This window comes from Eptatretus burgeri, unplaced genomic scaffold (assembly GCF_056783735.1).
Source record: "Eptatretus burgeri isolate ZD-2024b unplaced genomic scaffold, Ebu_testis_v1 Ebu_testis_scaffold_3196, whole genome shotgun sequence".
NCBI classification, from domain to species: Eukaryota; Metazoa; Chordata; class Myxini; order Myxiniformes; family Myxinidae; genus Eptatretus; species Eptatretus burgeri.
The window spans coordinates 17063-40716 of record NW_028225144.1 but is presented as its reverse complement, the minus strand read 5'-3'; the positions used below and the strand labels follow the sequence as shown (position 1 = coordinate 40716).

Here is a 23654-nt window from a genome sequence, read left to right as displayed (position 1 = left end):
TCCGTTTATGATACAACACAAAACACACTGACACAAAGCGACTTCCGATCTCACAGCACACTCAAACTAATCGTTATATATCCTATATACTTCCAGAACACGATAAGCAAGCATGTCTCGACAGCCCGGGTCATCGATCGAGGACCTTCGAATCATTCGTCATTTTGGTCCTTTACCATGCCAAGCACCGTGGGAAATATGGTGAAGTGATGTTTCGAGTGTGGACCGTTTTGCTTTCAAGAAGGGCAAACACCTGAAACGCCGCTTCCCCTTTACTTCCCACAGCGGTTCATAAACCACTGTCAATATTTGGTTTAAAAAACTTAATTTTCCTTATTCCTCTGTCGCCACGAACCTGGGATCTAATATATAATCTCAATTCATGTTTGTTTGTTTATTTGTTGGTAAACACTTCAAAAACTAAAAAAAACCTACTGAACCAAATCCAACTAAATTTTTCATGTTGCCTAAAAGAGTACTCCGAGTTTGGTTTCTGCTGGGGGAGTGGGTTCAGGGTGGGGGGAAGACCCCAAATGTAAATGTGTATTGTGTTGCGCCACTCGGTGGGAGCTGGAATTACAAATCATCTTCTTATATCAAGAAAGTTAAAACAACTTAACAACGTGCATTACAGTGATGGTGGAATCTGAGTGAGAATAATTCAAAATTTTCATAATGTTTCATATCGCTCATTTTAAACGGAGGTTCAAACCAAAGCATCTTACACTGAGCTTTACAGTGAAGTGGAGGTGATTTTCGCTCATGCCGTATATGAGCGTGAAGAATGGTTGATGATGGTGATGTCAGCTGACTTCCAACCAGATGGAAGATGACCTCGGGCAAATGATAAAATGAATAGAGCAGAGTGTTTGTGATGTACAACATGTTGTCTTTCGATTAAATCCGCCAGCAAAGTGACGGGTACTTTTGCTAACTGTCTTTGTAAAGACAAATTTTTCATCAGTGAGACAACAATTGTGATTGGTAATACATTATCCCAAGTTGATGCATGAGATGCAAGACTGAATTGTTGTTGGTGTTGAATAAGATGGTGTAAAAGATGCTGCGAGCCTAGTGTTGGCGTCAAGACTAGCCTGGTGTTGGCGTAGTGGTTAGGGTTGCGGCTTGGGATCCAAAAGGTCCTGAGTTCAAGCCCCATTGGCCGCTTGAATTAATACACCAGGAGGTTGACTCAGCCTGTCATCCTTCCGAGGTAGGTGAAGTGAGTACCAGTGTACTGGGCCTGGTGTATGCCCCGGTTGTAATGGGAGTACCATATCCCTGTATCGTAAGAGGTGACCAGGGTTGCGTCAGGAAGGGCATCCGGCGTAAAAACTGAGCCAAATCATTATGTGGATCATAACGGATGATCTGCTGTGGCGACACCAAACAGGAGCAGCCGAAAGAAGAAGAAGAAGAAGATTTATCTCAAGACCTCACATGGTGAGGTGTTCTATTAACTCTCTCGTTCTAAAGAGTTAGGTTAATAGAAGGAAATGTCTGAACTGACAGTGCGGTAGCGGGGCAACAATTGGGCACAATCAATGAGGGAATGGATGAACAGGTAAGGAGGAAAGATAGTGGACAGGAGGAAGCATTAAAATGAATAAGTAAGATGTTTGGGTTAGGAATGGTTAATGGGGGAAATAAAGATCAGGGTCAGGTTGGGAGATGACACCAAGTGATGGTTCACTGCTTGCTTGAAGCCATGGAGGAAAAATTGGGAAAAGAGACCTCTGAATGGCAGTCCCATTGACGTGAGAATCGAGAAACAAAAGAGTGGAGGTGTGCAGTCAGCCTGGATTTTGGTAGTTTAACCAGGAGATTGTTACTGTGAGAACACATGCATGCTGGACTCGCTGGAGGGAGTTGGAAGACGGAGAGAGCAGAGGGAGCAATGTCGGAGAAGGATTGGTATAAAATAGAGAGATCACCGAACTGCCTGCAATGTGAAAACAACAAACCCTGTGCTTCGGCCTCATCGCAGGAGATATCAATACTTTTGAGAATTATAGATTCCACAGAATACTGGTGCACGAGCGCTTGGTTAGTGGTGACGAGCAATACTCCATTGAGCTATGGATAAAGGCCTTGTGTACAGTACTGTGCGGAATTTTTCCAAAGAAAGACCGAAAATAGGATTCCCAGTCTGTGGCTGGTTTTGGAGGTCAGCTTTGCCATATGGTCAGCCCTGGAAAGGTCATGGCTGAGGATGAGTCCAACAAGTTTAAAAGACAACCCCCTACAGTGGCTGATGATGGAAATAGACCGGTGGTTTCGTTTGACGATCCTTAAGGAGCGATGGCGTGAGACTTTTCAGGATTGAATGACTTCAGTAAACGACTTTTCAAGATATAATGAATAAATGACTTTCATTAAAATATTTAATTCACGTTTTTCTCACAGTGAAAAGATGAAGACGTCCCTTCACTCTCATCCTTATGTGCTGGATGAGTCCTATGCATCGCATCCTGAAGTTCGGGATGATTACTGTCTCTCTCACCCTCATGTGGTCAATGAGTACTGTGTCTCTCAACTTCGTGTGGCTAACGAGTGCTATTCTTTTCACCCTCGTGCATTCAATGAGTACTGTGCCGCTCACCCTCACGTGCTGGATGAGTATGTCCATGAAAATGTGAGCACTGACACACTAAAACGATGGCTTGCCAAGAAGGAAGGTGAGTCCAGAGTGCAGACTGTGAAGCTGCAGATCAATAGACTTGTGAAAGAGTGGGCGATTACCACAATGGTGGTTTTCAGCCCATCAGACAATATTTGGTTTTCATGATATTTTATCTTCTATTTTATCTTCATGTGAAAGCCTCCTTTCGTTTTCTTCTTCCAATCTCTTGTCATAATTCAAACCTGTCCTGAAAACATTTTGATTGTACTTTGATGGGCCTTTTCTGAAGGCCCGGTCACACCTTGACGTTTTAGTCAGCAATGGCAACGTATTAAAATGTATCTAAAACGCTGGCTTACGTTAAACTTTTGATGTTTTTTTTTAAAGATTCGGACGTATTCTTAGCGACTTGGTCTTATGTATAACACATTGGTGACGGACACAGATCGTTTCGTTGTGTTATAGATAACTTATACCAATGAATGCTGAACCTGTTGTCGGCCTACACAACCGATGCCCAACGATAGTCTAACTTAGGCATAGCGCGTTGCACGCATCGCCGACGATGTCGTGACGTAGCTTATTAAAATGCTGACGCACAACGATTCGAATCATAACTGCCGTAGAAATGGAAGTGTCAACATCGCGGTCACACCTTGGCGATCTTGCCAGCGTATGCCGACCTAAGAAAAATGTGTCTAAAACGTTGGGGCACGTCAAATACGGTATGAGTAAGTTTGGTATATGTGAGTACAACGCTAAAGTACGCTATCATACGTCGTAGTACGTAGAGTACGTCAAGAAATTTTAAACATGTTCAAAATTTTACGACGTACTCGGCGTATGACACACGTTCCGCATGCGATGGGGATAAGTTTTACACACGATATGTGGACGCTTACACACGTCCACAAAGGCTACTTATAAGCTACTCATAAGTCGAAACACGTCGCGGTAATGTCTTTTTTACGCGAAACTTATTTCTAACTTATGTTTGACGTGCTTTGAACCAATTCTTTACGTAGTCCCAACACACATCGACGTATGTAGACGTATTCCAATGACGTCTTACGGTCGACAAAAAAAAATGAACGTGTTTCTAGCTTACAACTGCCATATAAAGACGTGTTCCCAGCGGTTTTGGCAATTGGTATATGAAAATGCTGCTCATAAAAGGGGAACCTTACAGTGTTTTCGAGTCCTTTTTTAGTCGTTGTCCATGTCAGCAGTATCAGTATCAGTATTAGTATTAGTATTAGTATTAGTATTAGTAGTAGTTTGTTCATGTTGGCAGTAGTAGGTGAGTGTGAGGGGGAGGGTGTGGGTTATGATGGATCGTCCTTGCGTCCGCGTGTCCAGGGGGAGGAGACATCTTTTCACCATTGTTCGAAGTTCTTCACGGCTAATTTTTTATGGGGCTTTTTCAACAATGAGCTATAGCTTGTTTTTACGATTTAGGTCTATTCATAACGGGTTGGACAAATGCACAATGAACTAATAATGTGCATAGAGCGCTTTGATTACTTATAGATACGATATACCAATGAATAATTATCGTGAAGCCGGCGTTCACAAACTATGCCCAACGATAGCCTAACTTATCCATATCGTGCGGCAGTTTATCTTTACGGTGACGTAGGGTTTGCTATTCATAGGCTGCCACTCAACGATTTAAATGGCTGCATCTCCACTATTGAAAGTAGACGCTTGCGCTCAACAATTGGATTTTTTTACACTCAACGACTTTTAAACGGTACCACTCAGCTATTTTCATAGTTTACAATGAACGATTTAAATTGCTGTCACTCGCCTTTGTTTTTTGACGCTAGGGTTTGGAAATTTGAAGCGTTTCTTCTGAACGTGTTAAAATGCTCAAACTCGACTATTTTAAATAGACACTGCCGATGGACAATTGGAATCAAAGCCAAGCTAGACATTGAAGTGTGAACATCCTCGTCATGCCGAAGAAAAGTTTGAAGAATGCTGAAAATAAGTGTCCTGGCCGTGGACGCTGACGCAAGGACGATCCATGATACCGACGTCTTTCAGCCTATGAGCAACTTAAAAGTAACGTCTGTCGATGTGTGGCAACGATCGCGTAACGTGCCAACAACACGTTAATCATAGGTTAGAAATAAGTTTCGGGTATGTTAAGCATTACCTCGGCGTGTCTCAACTTATGATTAACTTACAAGTAGCATGTGTTGACGTCTGTCAACGATCGCAGACCGTACATACAACTTGTGGCCAGCGTAGCGGAACGTGTGAGTCATACGCCGGCATACGTCGTGAAATTTCAAGCATGAAAAAATTTGAGGACAACCAAAAAGTACAACGTTTAAAGCCAACGTACAACGACGTATGGCAGTGTTTTTCAGCGTGCTCTCAATGTTATCAAAACTTACCCATAACGTATTCAACGTGTGCCAGCGTTTTAGAAAGAAAATTCAAAAATCGGCATACGTTGGCGAAAACGTCAAGGTGTGACCGGGCCTTAAGGGCCCTGTCACACCTTGATGTTTTAGCCAGGAATGGCAACATATAAAAATGCACGTAAAACGTTGGCGTACGCTGAAGTTTTGAGGTTTTTAAAAAAGTTTTTTTTTGCTGAAAATTTTACGACGTACTCGACGTATGGCTCACAAGTTCGGCATACGCTGGCATAAGTTCTCGGCACGCTCCGCGATCGTTTACACACGTCGGCCACACGTTACTTGTAAGTTACTCATAAGTCGAAACACGTCGAGGTAATGTTTAGCATACCCGAAACTTAATTTTTAACATACGAGTAACGTGCTTTGAACCTCTTGGAAGCGTGCTTTGAACCTATGTGTAGCGTGCTTTGAACCTATGTGTAGCGTGCTTTGAACCTATGTGTAGCGTGCTTTGAACCTATGTGTAACGTATCTCAAACACACATTGGCGTATGTGGACGAATTTGATTGATGTCTTCCAGACGACCACAGAACTTCCTGAACGTGTTTGTAACTTACAGCTACCGTACAATGGCGTATTGGCAGCGTTTTGGGGAATTGGTATATACAATTGGGCTTCACAAGAGGAACCCGTCAGTGTTCCAGACTCCATGTTGAGTAGATGTCAATGTCAGTGGCAGTTGCAGTAGTAGTTGTAGTAGTAGTAGTAGTAGTAGTAGTAGTAGTAGTAGTTGTTCGAGAGAATTTCGTGGTCGATGTTAGTTGTCGTAGTCGTAGTAGTTCGAGAGAATTTAGTGATGTCGATGTTTTTAGTAGTAGTTGTAGTAGTAGTAGTTCGAGAGAATTTCGTGATGTCGATAGTAGTAGTATTAGTAGTAGTTCGAGAGAATTTAGTGATGTCGATGTTGGTAGAAGTAGTAGTAGTAGTACTTTCAAGTAACGTGTTGCAACGTTTAAGTAAGTTAAAACAATGTTCGTGTTGCGTGCTTATAAAACGTTACTCATAGGTTGGAAATAAGTTTCGGGTTCGCTAAACATTATCTCGACGTGTTTCAAATGATGAGTAACTTACAAGTGACGTGTTTCGACGTGTGTCAACGACCGCATAACGTGCCCACAACTTATGGGCAGTGTCGCGGAACGTGTGAGTCATATGCCGGCATACGTCGTAAAATTTCGAGCATGAAAAAATTTGAGGAAAACCCAAAAGTACAACGTTTAAAGCCAGCGTACTATGACGTATGGCATTGTTTTTCAGTGTGCTCTTAACGTATACAAAACGTACCCATAACGTATTCGACGTGTACCAGCATTTTAGATAAATTTTTCAGAAATCTGCATACGCTGGCGAAATCGTCAAGGTGTGACAGGGCCTTTAAGCAGCTCATTCCTTCTTATAATGTGACCAAGATGAAATTACATAATCTGAGGTCAGCATAACATGTTTTTTTATAACATGCTCGCCCTGTTGTGTCTGATTCTAAAATATCCTCTTTACTATTCATCCAAAAACTTGCCTTCTTTATTTTGTTGTCCAACACAGTGTCAGGTGCATTTGTTTTGTCCACAGTTATTCCTTTATCATTTTCCTGAACAGAATCCCCCATTCGTAAACGTATCTTTATCACTGTGTTTTGATGAAGGGTTCAATACCTGAAACATCAGCTTCCCCTCACTTTCAATGGCGGCTCACGTACCTCGTTCAATGTCCTGTCCATTCCAACCATGTTTCAGAAACTCCGATTCGTGCCTCACATCACTGAATGTGATGTTATTCTCACCGTTGATCTTTCTGTCACAATGTCTGTTTCATGTGGATTGTATCTCCTCTTTCCAGCATCTCTTCCCAGTGTTAATCAAGAGAAGACCAATGAAGTTGTAAACGAGGGAAACGAGTTGAAGAAAGAGTGTGTGCAGGTGAAGAATGATGAGGAGGATGTTGAGCTGAAGAAAGATGTGGGTTATGCAGAGGAGGTCAAAAATGAGGTTGTTGAGGCTGACAGCAAGTGCCTGGTAAGTAAAACATTGGATTACCTTTGTGTGTTGGTATAAAACAAATTATTTCATTATTTCCTCCTTTATAGTTCCAATGAGATTTCTTTCTATTGTTGAGAGGAAATAATCATTGAAACACAACATTATTTTATCTTATCAGATATATTTACAAGGATGGGGGGTGGGGAAGGAGATACATATGTATACGTATTTACATATAAATATATGTCTTTGGATATATATATATATAAATATATATATATATATATACATATATATATGCATATATGTATATATGTATGTATATATGTGTGTATGTATATATATATATATATATATATATATATATATATATATATATATATATATATATATATATATATATATGCATATATGTATATATGTTTGTATATATGTATTTGTATATATGTATATATATATATATATATATATATATATATATATATATATATATATATATATATATATATATATATATATATATATATATATATAGCCTGGTGTTGGCTCAGTGGTTAGGGTGGCGGCTTGGGATCCAAGGGTCCTGAGTTCAAGCCTTGTTGCCCGCTGAATTAATTCACCAGGGGGTTGACTCAGCTTGCCATCCTTCCGAGGTCGGCAAAATGAGTACCAGCTTGCTGGGATGACCGAGTCATTCAAGTATCCTGCGTCAGAGTGGCGACCTGTCCAGGATTGTGCCCAATAGCCAAGGAGACTGCTTCGGCAGCACCAACGCTCTGTACAGAGTATGGTCACAATGGACTATATATATATATACAGAGAGAAAGAGATCAGGGGAGGGGAGGGTTAGTGGAAATAATGGAAAATGGTTTGTTAACAGATGGGTGGATGTTAACAGATGTTAGATCTACAATGGGTGGATAGTTCCTCAGTTCCTCGATAGTTAACAGATGGGTGGAAAAAAATTTTGACAAAGTAATTTAGAAAACACGTTATTGTCCTGGCACTGGGGGGAGTTTTCATGTACATCTCTCTTGGACAGCAAAACTTGCTATTTTCTGTTCTCTATTGAGACCCTCAGAAAAAGTTTGGGTTACACTTCCAGATCAAGTGCATTTTCCCTGAACAGCCCAATATGTGATTATGCCTTGATGCCAATGGACCAAAATGGCAAAAGTCAAGTTTCATGGAATAACTTACAAGAAGACAGCATAAGATTCAAATGTTACAATGATTTATCATGTTTGAACATAGCCAACATAATTTTTGCATGGTTCAATACAAAAACCTGATTTTTATGCAAAAATGCCTTATTTCGTGTATTTTTTTCTCCAAAAATCGCTTTCAGTTTGAAAGTTCCTCAAATTTCGATCACCTTTCATACACACAAAATTGCAGCGAGAGTAACCATAATTGGCCCAATGTTTCCTTATTAAGTCGATCGATCATTCCATGATTCATATTCATTCTTTCGGGCAGAAAAAGTGACAGGAGGGTCAAACGTAAACCGAAGTACCCCCTACCTCCAAAAAACCACTTCAACCAAATTTGGTTAAAAGGTTCTAACTTCAAAAGTAAGTGTGAGAGGAAGTTGATTTTGGTGTCTTTGCATAGGTTCTTGATACCACAGAATTCATTGGAACCATTATTAGCCTCATTGGAGTGGAACTAATTTGAATAATTTAAAAATGGTCACCACACAGTTCTGGCAGAGAGTATAGGGACATGCTAAATTTCACGAAAAGTTCAGCTTTATCCTTGTGTCTGAATCTCAGCAAGGAGCACGATGAATATTGCCTTTCTAAAATTAATCTAGTCAAATATGGCATTCGCACAGATTAAGCTGTGACGAATAATACGTGACATGCGCAGAAAGCCAACAGACATGGTCATGGCATAGGAAAGGCTTGCTGCAATTACCAACTTTCATCACCAAGTTTGATATTCTTTCTCAAGCCGTGGGATTTTTGCAAGTGCTGGGGATGCCTTCTTGCATTGACATAAATTGATACATTTGGCATGAGCAGTCCTACAAGGGCAAGTTGTGGCACACTTAGCGCATGAACAGACAACTGTCCAATGGGATTCAAGAGTTTTCCATGATGTTCTTTGTCAGGTATCAACTGTTCTTTGTCATGCTCATCGCCACAATCCTCTGGCAACAGTAACATCGCATTTTCTGGATCATGATGAATCTCCAAAGCATGCATGATGGTTTACGCATTGTAAATACTACGCTTGATATGTGGCAGGATTCACTAGCTAGTTGGAGGTAGGTTGTGAGGAGAACTCCCTTTCATGTGGTGGAAGACCTCGCCCTGCAAATCAGAAAAGTTCTTGGAATCTCGACTTGATTTTAGCACTTTGACCAAGCAACATTCTGCATTCCTGATAATGGACGGGGAAAGGGTTGGCATTGTCCCAAATTGCTGCAGCAACTTCTTTGGTTCAGCTTTCAAAGCGGCCTTCTTAGTCCCAACTTTGCTGGTGATATCACATCCCAAAAGGCTGTGTACAGCAGTTAGGACTGCACAGATGTGACATCTGATACACTCGAACAAGGTGTGAAGGGACACATACCGTGTGCTATCTCCAACTCCAGCTCGTACCCACAGCTCCTCTCGGTAATATTGGAGAAAGACAGACATGTGGTGAAGCAGAGAAACAATTACGTCGGTATCATTGGAGATGACAACACACACTTTGTATCATTCCTTGATTGAGTCCAGAACATGAAGGAGTATGGAAGGATCAGCTTCTTCAAATGTGGATTGAAGGTGTGCTATTGCATTCTGCCCACCTTTGTAAATTTTAACACATTGCCAATCCTCTTCCTCTCCGATCACCTGTCCGATTACATGAGAATACTGCTCAGTGTGAGGAATATTTGAACGAAGATGGTTGTAGATCAGCTTTTCAAGGAGAAGTTTGTTATTGTTTGAAGGCCAGAAAGTTTTCATATCTTTTGGCAGTGGTGTTGATGCCTCAACTGCACTGTATTCAATGGGTACACTCTCAGTACGCCTCTTCCTTTCGCTGTCCTTCACAGATGGGTCATCAGAATACATATCAAACACATAATCGCATCACCCAAACTGACGATATATGTCCGGATATGACATTAAATCAGACAGAAGGTCATTGAACATGGGTCCGGTTACATTAATATTTTGAATGGTAGCCATGATGTCCACTTCAAATGAAGCATTGCTTTGAAGACTATAGCTGTCATCAGTTCATTTCAGTTAAATTTTGGATTGAATTTTGGACTTCCGGTTCTGGGTTTTGAGCGTTGGCAGGTCTCCTTGGGGGCTCTTTGCTGACGATCTCAAAGTTAAGTCTCCGGTGATTATCTGTCCCATTTTAACTGTTTATTTTCTCACCTACATGTTACTGTGTGTTCCCAGTTCGGTTTTGTTTCAAAAATCGTGCTATTTTGTAAGATTTCGTCGAACTTGTCTTACCGGGTGCTTGAGGCCCATCCTTTGTTCCCCTCAGTGTTTGATCGTGTTTATTTATTTTTTCTCCCCATTATCTTCAATTTCTATCTTTCCCACTTTCTTACCGCCCCCGATCCCTCCCAACTAATCACTCTATTTCTTATCTTGAATCCAAAAAAACCCACAACCTTTCTCTGATTCTTCTTCTCCTTCTTCTTCTTCATCTCCTCTTCTTCTTCCTCCTCTTCTTCCTCGATTTTTTTTCTACAACACTTCCATTACCTAATCTGTTGAAAACTCTCTCAAACATTAATAATAATATCAAAAACGATCTCTTATAATGCTTCATCTTCCTCTTTCGCATGTGTGGTACTCTTGACTGTGTCAGAATGCACTATTCTTCTGCTATTCAAACAGACTGCTCTCAATTCGACATTTCCTTCATGCCTTGCCAAAAAAATCCAACTGTTACAGCGTTTCTTCTCTCTATTCTCTGAATTCGCCTTTATTGCATCCCTCAAGAAATGTGTTTAATCACATAACTGACCTAAAACTTAAAAAAAACCCCGTTTGCAATGAATTTTCGCTTTGCATCAACCATTCTTTTTTTCCAACTTCAGTGCCAACTCACCCCTCTCACCCCTCATTCTCAAAGCAACCATCCCACTCTTCTCCCTCCAAACCTCCCACTCACCTCTCTCAAAAACTCCCCCCTCACCTTTCTCCCACCATTCATCCCCCTCACTCATTCTTCGCAAAGTTGCCCCCCTCCCATCCACAAAGCTGCCTCCTCCACTGCCCTCTCACCTCCATCTCTTCACTCCACCTCCTCAAATCCTCAACTGCCTTCTTCCCCCTCTCTTGTCCCCCCTCTCCCCCAGCACCACAGAGCCTTTTCTCCTCCTCATTCGGCCCCCTCCTCGAGCTATTCTGCAATCCCCCACACTCTTTCAACAACACTCCTTCCCTCCCCCCCTCAGTCCTTGTCCTACCCTCCACCTCTCCTCCACCCCCTGCACTCAAAGCCTCCACCCCAACCTCTTCATTAAAAGTATGGACCTCAAATATCCGGGGCCTTCGCTCAAACCTTTCAGATATTTCCTTACAGATTGCCACTGACAAACCAGACATAATCTGACTAACAGAAACTTTCCTTCTCCAAGGCGTGTCTGTCTCCCAATTATCTCTCCCTGATTACTCCCTCTTCCGGAATGACAGACCTGAGCCTCGCCCTGGTGGAGGAGTTGCTCTCTTCATCAAAGACTATTCCTCACTCTCGATGCACTGCCCTTACTCCCCCACATCCCCAGGAATACCTCTGGCTACGGCTTCCCCTCCACTCCCACCTCATCTTTATATGTGTACTGTACCGTACACCGAACAGTGATGACTCCATCTACACCTCACTATCCGAAAACATGGACCAACTTCTATCTTCTCATCCAAACTCTCTCTTCCTCATATGTGGCGACTTCAATTGTCATCATGCCAGTTGGCTTGGTGTGGGTACCTCTATCACCTGTCGTGGCACCTCAGCAAAAGCTTTCTGCGACTCATTGGTACTGACTCAATCAGTCAACTTCCCTACCCGGATCTCAACCAAATGGTACTCCATCTCTTCTGGATCTGATTTTGACAAATTTCCCTGACAATATCTGCTGCTCTTTCTCCACTCCAATCGGTTCTTCTGACCACGTCCTTGTCAAAGTGGACATCTCTCTGGATATTATCAGAGAACCACCTCACCGCCGTCGAGTCTGGCATTTCACTCAAGCTGACTGGCAGGGTCTCCAAGCAGCCCTCAAACTTAGAGACTGGTCTCCTATCGCTACTTTCTCCAACATCAACTCATCCTGGGAATTCTTTCAAAGAAACTTGCTCTCCCTCATACACAGTCGGTGGTCTTTCTGTCTTCTACCGTCTACTCTCCAGCCTGCCCCCCTGCTCTCTCTGCGATTTGTCCCCACCACATTTCCGCAGGGAGCTTAAGGTCCACCAACAACCCCCTTCTGGTAAAACTACAAAAATCACGAATCACTGCTCACGTTCACTCTTTCATTCCTCTTTTTTCCCGCCTTTGGCATAAACTTCCTCACTCTATTCATTCCCATTCTTCCCTCCAGGCCTTCAAAACAGCTGTTCACCACCACCTCTTATCATCCCCCATCCAAATCCTCAATCTTTTCTACCCCTGATAATCCACCAAAACCCACCTCCTTCCAATTCCTTGCTTTCCTTCCTGAAAGTCCCTGTGATGTCCATCTTCTATTCCCCATGCTCCCCATCCCATCCCTCTCCCTTCCACAGATCTCCGAATGTCTCTGTTCTCCACTGTTTTGTCCTTCCCACTCCCTCCCATCCTGCCTCATGCCCCCCCCCCTTGATGTGCATTGTATGTTGGCTCTCATACGAGCCTCGACGAGGAACACACACACACATAAATTAAAAAAAAAATTGTTTGGGAATGACCACCCAGTCTATCTTGGCTTGGACAATGCTGGATCAATGGAAGGGAAGGACAAGCACGGACAGGTTGAAACGTCAACAAGGAATTTATTCTTATCTTATCTCAGCTTACCAAGGTAGAAGTCAGCGTGCATCAAATATGATGTCCCAAAATGTGCGAGCGTGCCTTGGTCCGCTGCCAGCGCCCTGCCTCGCCGTGCGCCCAGCTGCAAACAGGCTCGAACACCAATTGGCGTCACGTCGTCACCTCAAGCAACCAGCGATGCCAAGAATCAGGTACGAGCAGAAACAGCAGGAATGGTCCATCCGTCACCCACCGTCAGGAGCCGCAATCAACGGACAGCTGCAAAGAGCTGTAAGGTGCTGTGAGGCACTGTGAGGCACTGAGGCACTGTGACCAGTTGTCAGAGCAGCCAGAGCTGTGAGGCTGTAAGGTTGTCACCAACTCACCAACTGTCACCAGAGGTCAGAGTTGTAAGGCTATGAGGCTGTCGCCAGCTCACCAACCGTCTGAGTGGAACAACTGACTGGAGCTGAAAATAACGGTCACCCACCTGTCACAAAGCTGTCACAAAAACTATCAGGGAACGGTTCTCCCGTCCTTTTTACAGACCAGTCTGGGCAGAGATCATGCATTTCTGGAAATATCGTCTGAGGACCTAAATGTTTGTTTGCATAAGTCGGATCCGATTCTGAAATCCATAAAATATATATGTCCATGTAGATATATATACGTACATATATGTATTGTTGTCGTGCCGGGTTCGGGGGTGAGGAACGACCGCGAGATGGAGCAGTTGGGCCGTCTCCCACCGAACACCCAGAATTGAAAGTCATCACCCCGGATAACTCCGAAGTCGACGGGTTGCTTAATGGACCGTGGAAGCCAATATTTCAACCGCGTTGCATCGGGTTATTCGTCTTTAGCCAAAATACCTCAGTCACTCCGCGATTTAAATTACCCGGGAAGCCACACCCTCGGCTGGCTTTGTCTGAACCGAGTCGCTGTTAACAACTCGGATCTGGCATAACCGAGCAGGAATTACCAAAGCCACGCCGGCCCAAATAACAATTTACGGCACAATCGGCCTCCCTATAACTCAAACCCGAACCATACTAGGCCAATGAGAGAAAGCACAGAAAACGAGCTGGTACATTTAACAAGAGGGTTTATTTCACACATAATAATCAGGGAGGAAGTCACAGATCAGGGTTAAACCAACTAAAATGCAATGTGCAATAAGCAAGGCACTTATGCAGTTCTACTTATAAGACTGGCCACAGACAGAGACACACACACACCCAAAAAGAAATGGCGCCAACTGGCCTTAATTCGGACCCTCCAGCCACGGAGGAGAGGCAAGCTGGGGGTTAGAGTTTGGTCGGGTACCTGGCCACCTCGTGCGGTTTTACCGACCCGCACTTGTGGAGCTCGGAGTCCGTGGAGGGGAACGGTGATCCCCTGCTCGAGCGCTCCAACACATCCCACCACGCTGGGCCTCAAACGCACGAACCGCAATCCAATTAGCAGAGCCAGGATCCAACGAACGACCCGGCCAACCACGAACGATGACTGACGAACAGGAGAGCCCAGCAGACCAGAAGCAAGGAACGACCTCCAAGGAACCAAGGAACCCGCCCGGATACAGCTCGCGATCCTTCATATCCCGAACCCTGTGCGGGGTGGAGGGATCCGCTCTCGGCTAACTCACCTCCGGATTGGACGGGGCATTTTCGGGTGTCGTGGTAGCCAGCGGCGATTGTAGGAGGGGCGTCTCGATGTCTCGGTGCTCCTCCCCCGAGAGAGGCCCTGTTGACTTATCCAGTGTCGACAGGGGAGACATTCTTCTTTGATGGGGCAGAGTCAGAGCTCTGAGGCGAGGGGGCTCCGCCCATGTCCATTGTCAGAAACGTGCATTATGGTGCCGTGGTGCGAAGTGAAAGTTGGGCGGGTGAAGCGCTTGTTCGCCCGCAGAGTGGGAGAAGTGAAGTGAGGGTTTTGTTGGCGTTGGTAGATTTAAAGATGTAAAAATACCTGACTATAAAAGAAACCCGCAGCGCACACATGAAATTAGCCCATTTGACATTGGGGAGGGATTCCAACTATCCACATATACTTAACGAGATAACTGAACTGTTGGACTGCTGACTGTCTGTGTGCAAAAGGCTTCCAAATTCGGAACAATATATATATATATATATATATATATATATATATATATATATATATATATATATATATATATATATATATATATATATATATATTACAATATATTCAGACTGAAATAGAGCTTATAATGATCCCATGTTATTGATTTACTTCATTTATTTAGCTGCTTGCTGAGTGAAAGCAGAACCCCACCATCAAATATACGTGCTTTGTTTTTGCCTTTGTTATCAGATTGGGGATTGGGAGGTTCTCTGCAAACTTGGAGAAGGAAGTTTTGGAGTCATTTTCAAAGCAAAGAAGATCAACTCTGGACAAAAGGTACAAGCTTATTGTTTCATTCCTGCCTCTTCCTTTCGGTTTCTTATCCAGAACACAATTCATGGAAGAGCGAAAATGCAGAGCGAACTGGAACGGCACACAGAAGAGCACATACCGCCGCCAGGCTGAACTGTTTACGTTTTGTATGTTACTGATAGGCCGAATGTGCATCCGGACATGAACCAAAATCGAATTGGCTTGTTCTTGTCACCCACCCAACTCATCCACAAAGCCCACCACCCCAACCATAAAGCCAGCACGATGCAAAAAAGGTTCCAGATGGATCCCAAGCCCACCACCTCATATATCGTTTTTGGCTTCATCTCTCAATGGTCGAATAATCACTTCAGAAATGAATACAATATCTCGTATCCAGATTTCATCTTCACCAAAATCGAATCAATTCATCCTTGTCATACACCCAACCTGTCCACAAAATTTCGTCTAAATCCATCCATAATGTTTTGAGATATCCTGCTCACACACAGACAGACAGGGATGAACACATAACCTTCCTTGGTGGAGGTAATCAGAACAGGACAGAAAGAACATGGGCGAAAGCAAGGAAATACAGATAGCACAATCGAGGGATGCAACAGAGGGAGGGACTTAGAAGAAGAATGAGAGCTGTCTCGACTGGGTTTGAATCTTGACCCAGGTATAAACTGTCAACCTTGTGTTTCGCAGGCAAGGCGATTCATCAATGTGTGCACCATCCATCGGATGGACGTTAAATTGGGCATCCCGTCTGTCAGCATAACTGGTTTATGTTCAAGATCCCTCGGTGTTCTTTGTGAAGTGTCGGCAATCTATCGCCAGCTCCCTAAATTAATTCCCACTTCCTGTTCCAACTGACGTGGGCAATGCATCAATGGAACAGCCACGCTCCCCTCGCCATTGATTCACACATGTAACCATGAGCTGCAGACAAAAGAACGAAAGACCAAGGACTGAAAAATTGAATATTGAGCAGACTCATCCTGTCACCTTGTGTTCTTCCTTCCAGTTTTTCAACATTTCCATCCATCACCTCAATCTTTCCCCCAGCTCTTCTACCCTCATTGACCACCCCTCCCTCTTCTACCCTCATTGACCACCCTCCCTCTTCCACCCTCATTAACCACCCCTCCCTCTCCCACGTTCATTGACCACCCCTTGGTGCTTTCATATTTTTGAGCGGTTTAGCCACTTCAATGTTTGGTTTGTTCTTCCAAGCAACTTTAAAAAATGAAGTAGAAAAAAAAAATCCTCTTCCATTCCGACCACTCAACTTGATTCATTTGTGGTGTGTCCATGTATTTTTCTGCCTGTTCCCTTTTTATCCACTGTCTTTGTAAAGCTGTTGCTTTGCGTCATTTAGCTCCATTATGAGCCTCGACTTGTGTGTAAATGGACATAAATCATTGTATATCATGAAACACCAATCTAATTTTAAACTTGTTTTCCCACATTGTAAGTATGATGTTATAATTTGACATTTTCTCTCCTCTTTCAGGCTGCGTTGAAGATGATGCATGAGGGGAAGGGCAATCAATCAATTGTAAGTTGTGTGAATGAGGACTTTTTGGTGTTTAAACTGCTGAACTAATACAGTTTAGATCTTTGTCTGTGATGGAGAATTGTGTTCCCTGAGGCTGTTGAGCCTCTCTTGGTGAGAGTTACAATTTTATGGTTGTAGTTATGGGGTAAGTTAAACTTTATATGGTTTATAGAACGAGTTGTTTGCTAAATCATTACTTTTGATTCTTTTTTTTGCAGCTCTATTGTGAAGCCACATTTATGAAGATGCTTGACCATCCGAACATTGGTAAGTGTCGATAAACCTCTCATAGTTTTTACAAAATAAGTTACAAATTGGGCTTTTGTGGCAAGAATCTTTCACTTATCACTGAGCTATTCACTTTTCTTCAAGTGAATCCAAATCATAGTTGAAGTTTGTAAACAGCCTTTTTGATTGCTTGTTCTTTAATAGAAGAACCATTCACCCTTTTTATGATGCCACTTGTAACAAAACTGCAAAGTATTTGAAATTAAGTGATCATCACCACATTTCATGTTTCAGAGAGAATAAAATAACTCGCTTTAGATAATCAATTTTACATTTTGAGATTAAAATGCAATTTAATTTTCCTCAAGATTGGTCTTTGAGGTTCGATGGGATGGTGAAGAGGAAACGCACCTGACTTTTCAGTTTACGCACTTGAGCTGCCTTGTATGAGTTAAAATACCCAATGCTAACAAAAAAACCATCGGACTGGTGCTTCACCGATAGCAGGGTAAGGGATGCAAGAGGAGGACACTTGAAAAAAGATTGCACAAGGGGAAGAATGAGAGCGAGGGAAAGGGGAGGAGAACACAGGGAGTGAATAAGCTGAACAAGTAAGGCATTTGAGGGAGGATGGGAATTATGATACTGGTTGATGATGTGAAGAAATAACGAGAACTGGTGTGAGAGTTTGAGGTTAAATGGGTTCGGCTGAACCAGTCGAGGCAAAGCGCAGGATAAAACTACAAAGTAGAACATGACACGAATGTGTCAATAGATATGCCTCTACCCACGTTGGATGTCAATCCCCTTTCACATTTGATCTCAATTAAAGGTCACATTAAAAAATTAAAGGTTCCTTGAGCAAGAGAGAGTGAGAGAGAAAAGACAGATACGTCGAAGAGAGACAACATCAGATGCTTCCAACTCGAGTTATGGTCGACAACATTATTTTTAAAGGCAACATGACCTTTGATCTGTTCAATCTAAAATTGAATCAGTTCATCGTTGTATTACATTCCAGACATGTGTTAAATATGGTTGAAATCTCTTAAGTGGTTCACAATTGTTGCAGTAACACAGATTTTCAATTTAAGGGAACTTTACCTGAGGTCTTTAACCTTTTGAACCCAAAATTTAATCAGTTCATTTGACTATTACAGTCCAAAATATGCCAACTTAGGTCAAGATTGCTGAAGCATTCTTCAAGTTATCGTGGTAACTAAATCATCAAGCATGGGCGGACAATTTCAAAACATCACACCTTCAGCAATGGAGGCGAAAAAATAAGCAAATGGTCACACAAAGTACACGGGAATTCTCCCACGATACGAACAACAATAAGGTGAGGTATTGGAGCATGCGCCAGAGCAGCGCGTGGCTGCGTCCACTTTCCGCGGGTACTCCAGGGACCTCCGTCTGACCATCCCCCAGGCAGATGCATGGCCCATCCCCATCTCCTCGAGATGCCGATCAACCTGCTGCAACCACGAGGCATGTGGTCGGCCTGTTGGCCTCCTCTACTCACGAGGCTCCCTTGCTGAGATAATCTGATGAGCACAATCAGCACAAGGAAAACGAGCCACATGTCCAGACAGCCACAGCTGACACTCACGGACAATACAGGTAACAAATCTCATCTGAGTCTCTCTCAGCAACTGCTTGTTGGACACAAAGTTTGACCAGCAATAGCCAAGGATTCTCTGAAGAGACGTGGTGCTGAAGGAGTTTAGTCTCCATCTCAGATCCCTGGTCAGAGTCCAAGTCTCACATCTGTAGAGCAAGTCTGGAAGCACCAAGGACCTGAAGACTCGGACTTTCTTCCTCGTGCACAGGTACTGACAGCACCACACCCCATGATCCAATGAATCCATGACTCTCCAGGCTCGACCCAGATGTCTATTTACCTCTGGGTCTCAGCCAGCGGAGATATGAATAGCACTGCCAAGTTCAGTGAATCTCTCCACGACTTCAACATCCTCACCAGAAACAGGTACAGACAAGAGAGCAGCATTCAATATGTCACTTAAAGCCTGGATCTTAGTTTTGACCCAGGAAACCCATAATCCCAGCGGCTCTTACTCCTCATTTAACACTTTGAGGGCCCCCCAAAGGATATCCAGTGTCACTGCAAAGACAACTGCATCATCTGCAAAATCAAGGTCAGAGATCTTGACATTCCCAAATGTTTCACCGCAGCTTGATATCTCCAACATCCTCCCCAGAATCCAGTCTATACAAGCGCTGAAAATTGTGTGGGCCAGTACATACCCATGTCTAAATCCAATAACACCTGGAAAGAAGTGAGAGATGAAATCACCACATGTCACAGCACGATGAGTACCAGAGTTCGGACATGAGATTGATCACTTTTAGTGGCACCCCACAAAGAATGAATCCTCCAGACGGCATTCCGATTTATGACTGAATTAAACTCTCTGCAGAGATCAACCTCGGCTGCAAGCAGCCCCTGCCGAAACTCTCATCTGCATTTGGTGAAGACCATATGAGCAAGGAGACAGTCAATCATTGTCTCTTTGGTGTAAAGCCTGATTGATCTGGGCACTGGTGCTTCAAGGTCCCATGACATGCAAAACTTTCTGGTTATTTATATGTGAACTTGACCTTCCTAGTGAAGAAATCACCTTTTTTTTTGAATCAAAAATGGGATAATTCGAGCAATATTTCTATCATTTATTGTGCTTTTCACAACTTGCTATGCCCCGCCCCTAAAAAGGTTCTCCAGTGAATCGCAGCGTTGACGTCACACACACAGAAACTCGCACAGAGTGGATTGACTCGAGATCTCTTGAGTCTAGAGTCCAGACTCGGCCGATAAATCCGTCCTCCGTCCGATTTGGCCGATAAATCTGACGTGCTGAAGCTTTCGTTTATTATCCTCTTTTAGGTCATCTCTTTGAGCATGACCTAATAATATGGGTGTAGATGTCCTTCGATCCGTCCGTCCACCCGTTGCGAAAATGACGATTTTCAAATTCTATCTCCTCCACCATTTGTCAAGCGATCTTGAATTTGATTGTGGCATCTGAATCTATGGGATAATATCTACATTTGGTCAGGCCGGATTATCGATATGCTTTTTCGTTTTCGTGTCACGTGACTTCAAAATTTGCAAAAACTGCCCCACCTTCAGGAGGCTATATATTTTCTCGCAGAGATGACCGTCACTCCCGCACCGGGGTAATTTTTTCATTGTTTTCTGCTGGTGCTACATGACGACAGTCGGAATAAAATAAATGAAAATGCAACAGAACGTCAGAATTATCGGACGACTCGAGACAATTGTGTCACAAGGTGTGTTCTGCACACAAGTTTTCATCGCATCCGGACAGCGAGATTGCTTCGTTTTATGCACGGAGAGATACGGCCGATGACATGCGCTGGCCTTGTTTGTGATTAATTCGCCGTGGAGCAACATGTCCGCTGCGCTGCGCTGTTCACGTCAACTCACGAAAATATTTCTGATATCGAGCAGTATGCAAGTCGAATTTACATTATTGAATTACGAATAGGATTTTGTCGAACCAGTTGTTATTTTCGAGTCTTCCTTCGATGTCCTCTCGATCATCATGAACTCCGGGAATTTCATCGCCATTTTTCTCTGCTTGTCCTGCTTTGGGCTTGAACTGCAAAGGCCATACTTCATTTCCAGCTGCCTGAACTTCACCTCCCACGACTACGTTATCCGACAATTCTCCATGTGATTCAGACCAAAATCCTTCATTTCTCTCACACTCACTGTCGTTACCAGACAAGTGAAAGTCCATGTCATCCATTATTCAAAAACAAATGTTCGATTTTTTTAAAGCAGAAATGAACGAAGCGATTGAGTCGACCAATCAAATGTGGAAACACACAGAAAGCCAATAGAATCACGTCGACCACCAACCCGAGTAATTTACGTGCAGCCTTTGTAATCCTGTAGTTGATGTCATGTGGGTTACGCCCCTTTCAGGAGAATGTTTTGGGGTGTTGCCGAAGAGGTTTGTTTTTTTAATTTTACATTTTACAGAATGAGTATTGTGAAAAAACATTGTCAGGTCTGAAATCACGATTAAAAACTCCTCGAGGACATATAGAAATGAAATTTCAGTACTTTTGCATGTCAGGGGACCTTTAAGCAGATAGTGGCAGACTCTATCAATAATTATCTGAACAAAGACCTCGCCTGGCACTGAGAGCAGCATCACCCTTTGATTGTTGTTGCAGTTCTGGCGATCACTCTTCCCTTTCCAGAGAGGGACAACAAGGCCACTCTTCTAGTCAGTTCAGATGATGCGTGTGTTCCAAACAGAGCACAGAACTGCATGCAATGATACAAATACAGCATTTCCACCAGCCGTGAGAAGTTCAGCATGGATACCACAGACTCCAGGAGCATTACCCCAGTTCAAACACTTCACGGCAGCCTGTTTCCATAAACGAAGGTGGATCACAGTTGATTGGAGCATCAGCAATAGGAACAGTGACACACCTGACATCCAACTCAACAGCTGGTGAGTCAGCCTGGTCAAGCGCTCAAAGTAACAGGCCAGCGGGACTTCACTCAGGACTCCTCTGTCAAGAGCCCAGCATCATTTGCTCAATGGGAAGAATGAGAGCGAGGGAAGGGGGATGAGAACACAGGGAGGGAACAAGCTGAATAAGTAAGGCATTTGAGCGAGGATTGGAATTACAATGATGGTTGATGATGTGAAGAAATAACGACAACTGGTGTGAGTTAGAGGTTAAATGGGTTCGGCCAATCCAGCCGAGGCAAAGCGCAGGATAAAAGTGAAAAGTAGAACATGACACGAATGTGTCAATGGATATGCCTAGACCCATGTTAGATGTCAATCCACTTTTACGTTTGATCTCAATTAAAGAGCCAACCATCCCAGCCCACTCCTCTGTCAAGATCCCAGTATCCTCTGCTCTCAATGTAGTGCAGCGAGGGACGGGTTTGGAGGAACGCAATGCACGAATTCCCCTGAAAGCAGGATGTGAATCACTTGACCACAGGTGATGCTCTACCCCTGCACAGATTACTCACACATTAGCTTCCTTGTCCACCTTCAGCAAACGTACAATTTTATGCCTCAACTCACTGAAGAGCTTCGCTCTGCCATTAAGCCTGGCCCTGTGAATCTGGTCAATGGTTTCCAGTGTCCCTTGAGAGATAAAATTTTTCTTCACCCTACGGTGAGTTCCCAGACATCCACTGGCAACATCAAGGATGGTGGTCTTGAAGGCACTCCACAACTCTTCAGGATTCTCCAAAGCACCCACACCCCCCAAATCCTCACTCAGCCTGTTTGCGAACCCCTCAGCTACCCTCTCATCCTTGAGCTTGCCAACCTCCAGCCAAGGCTGTGATGGTACCATTCTCCCGGATTTAAGCTGCAACTTCAGAGTTGCTGCAACAGGCCTGTAGTCAGTATTGAGGAACTGAGCACTCCGGTAGACCCTGCAGTTCTGGATCATCCTCCAGCGAACAGGAACGAGCACATGGTCACTCTCCTTTGTCACATCACCATCATTGGAATACTATGTCCAGTGATGAGCCTGTGGGTGCTGAATCCATGAACCAGCCACCCTAAGTCCAGGACTTCTTGCAAAGTCAAGGAACTTATTGCTATTCTGGTTCACATTTCCAAATCCATGGGGATCTGGTTATGAGACAGATGTCTCATAACCAGCCCTATCAGTGCCAGTTGATGCATTGAAATCCCACAAAATTAGAAGAGGATCTTGCCTGGGGCACTGATCAACCACAGACTTGAGTGCGGCATCGAATGCGTGCTTCACAGTGAGATCACTCGCCTCAATCAGAGCATTTACAGAGACCAGGGAAACAACACCCAAGGTGTGACGAATCTATCGTGTCATAATACACTCGTTGACTGGTGTTACCTCAATTATCATTGTGTCAGCTTATTGGACACAGCTACACAGATGCCAACCCTCCCCATTTCATCGGGAGGCTTCCGAAAATTCACCCAAACTCCCGCCCTTACGATCACTATCCTTATCCTCCCGAAATTTTGATATTTTTGCACTGTTCACTAATCAGAATGTACTAGTATGAGAATTGAATGAAAAGCATCGTCTGCTACGTATAGCATGTGGTAACTCCATAACGTTCGCTGCTACCAAATTGTACGTAAAAAATTGCAAATTCAAATGAGGAGCAGCGAAACATTGGGTCTGGATCTCGCTTATGCGATCATGCACTGAGATTTAGTGCATGCGGTATGTGTGCAATACAGTGCATGCGGTATGTATGCACAGTGTATATGCATGCGATACGCTCACTGCATGCAGCTGGGCCCCGTACCAGCCCGGCGGTCGCGACCACCGTGCGGTGTTTAACAGCCGCTAGAGTTCTACGAGTCGCGCTGCAGCTGTGGAACATCGACTTCGAAGTTACCGATGCTTCAAGCCCTCGATGTTGATT

The 23654-nt window shown here is 43.6% G+C and overlaps 1 protein-coding gene across 1 annotated transcript in view; it reads left to right on the top strand.

Moving 5' to 3' along the window:
• The first annotated feature begins 6483 nt into the window (after positions 1-6483).
• The window catches only part of LOC147006304 (uncharacterized), a 32004-nt gene continuing 14833 nt past the window's right edge, over positions 6484-23654 (top strand). The window contains exons 1-4 of the mRNA XM_085869111.1: positions 6484-7071; positions 15346-15432; positions 16928-16972; positions 17191-17239. Coding sequence (XP_085725237.1) covers positions 6784-7071; positions 15346-15432; positions 16928-16972; positions 17191-17239 — 469 coding nt within the window. The 5' untranslated portion in view covers positions 6484-6783. The remainder of the gene's footprint in view (positions 7072-15345; positions 15433-16927; positions 16973-17190; positions 17240-23654) is intronic.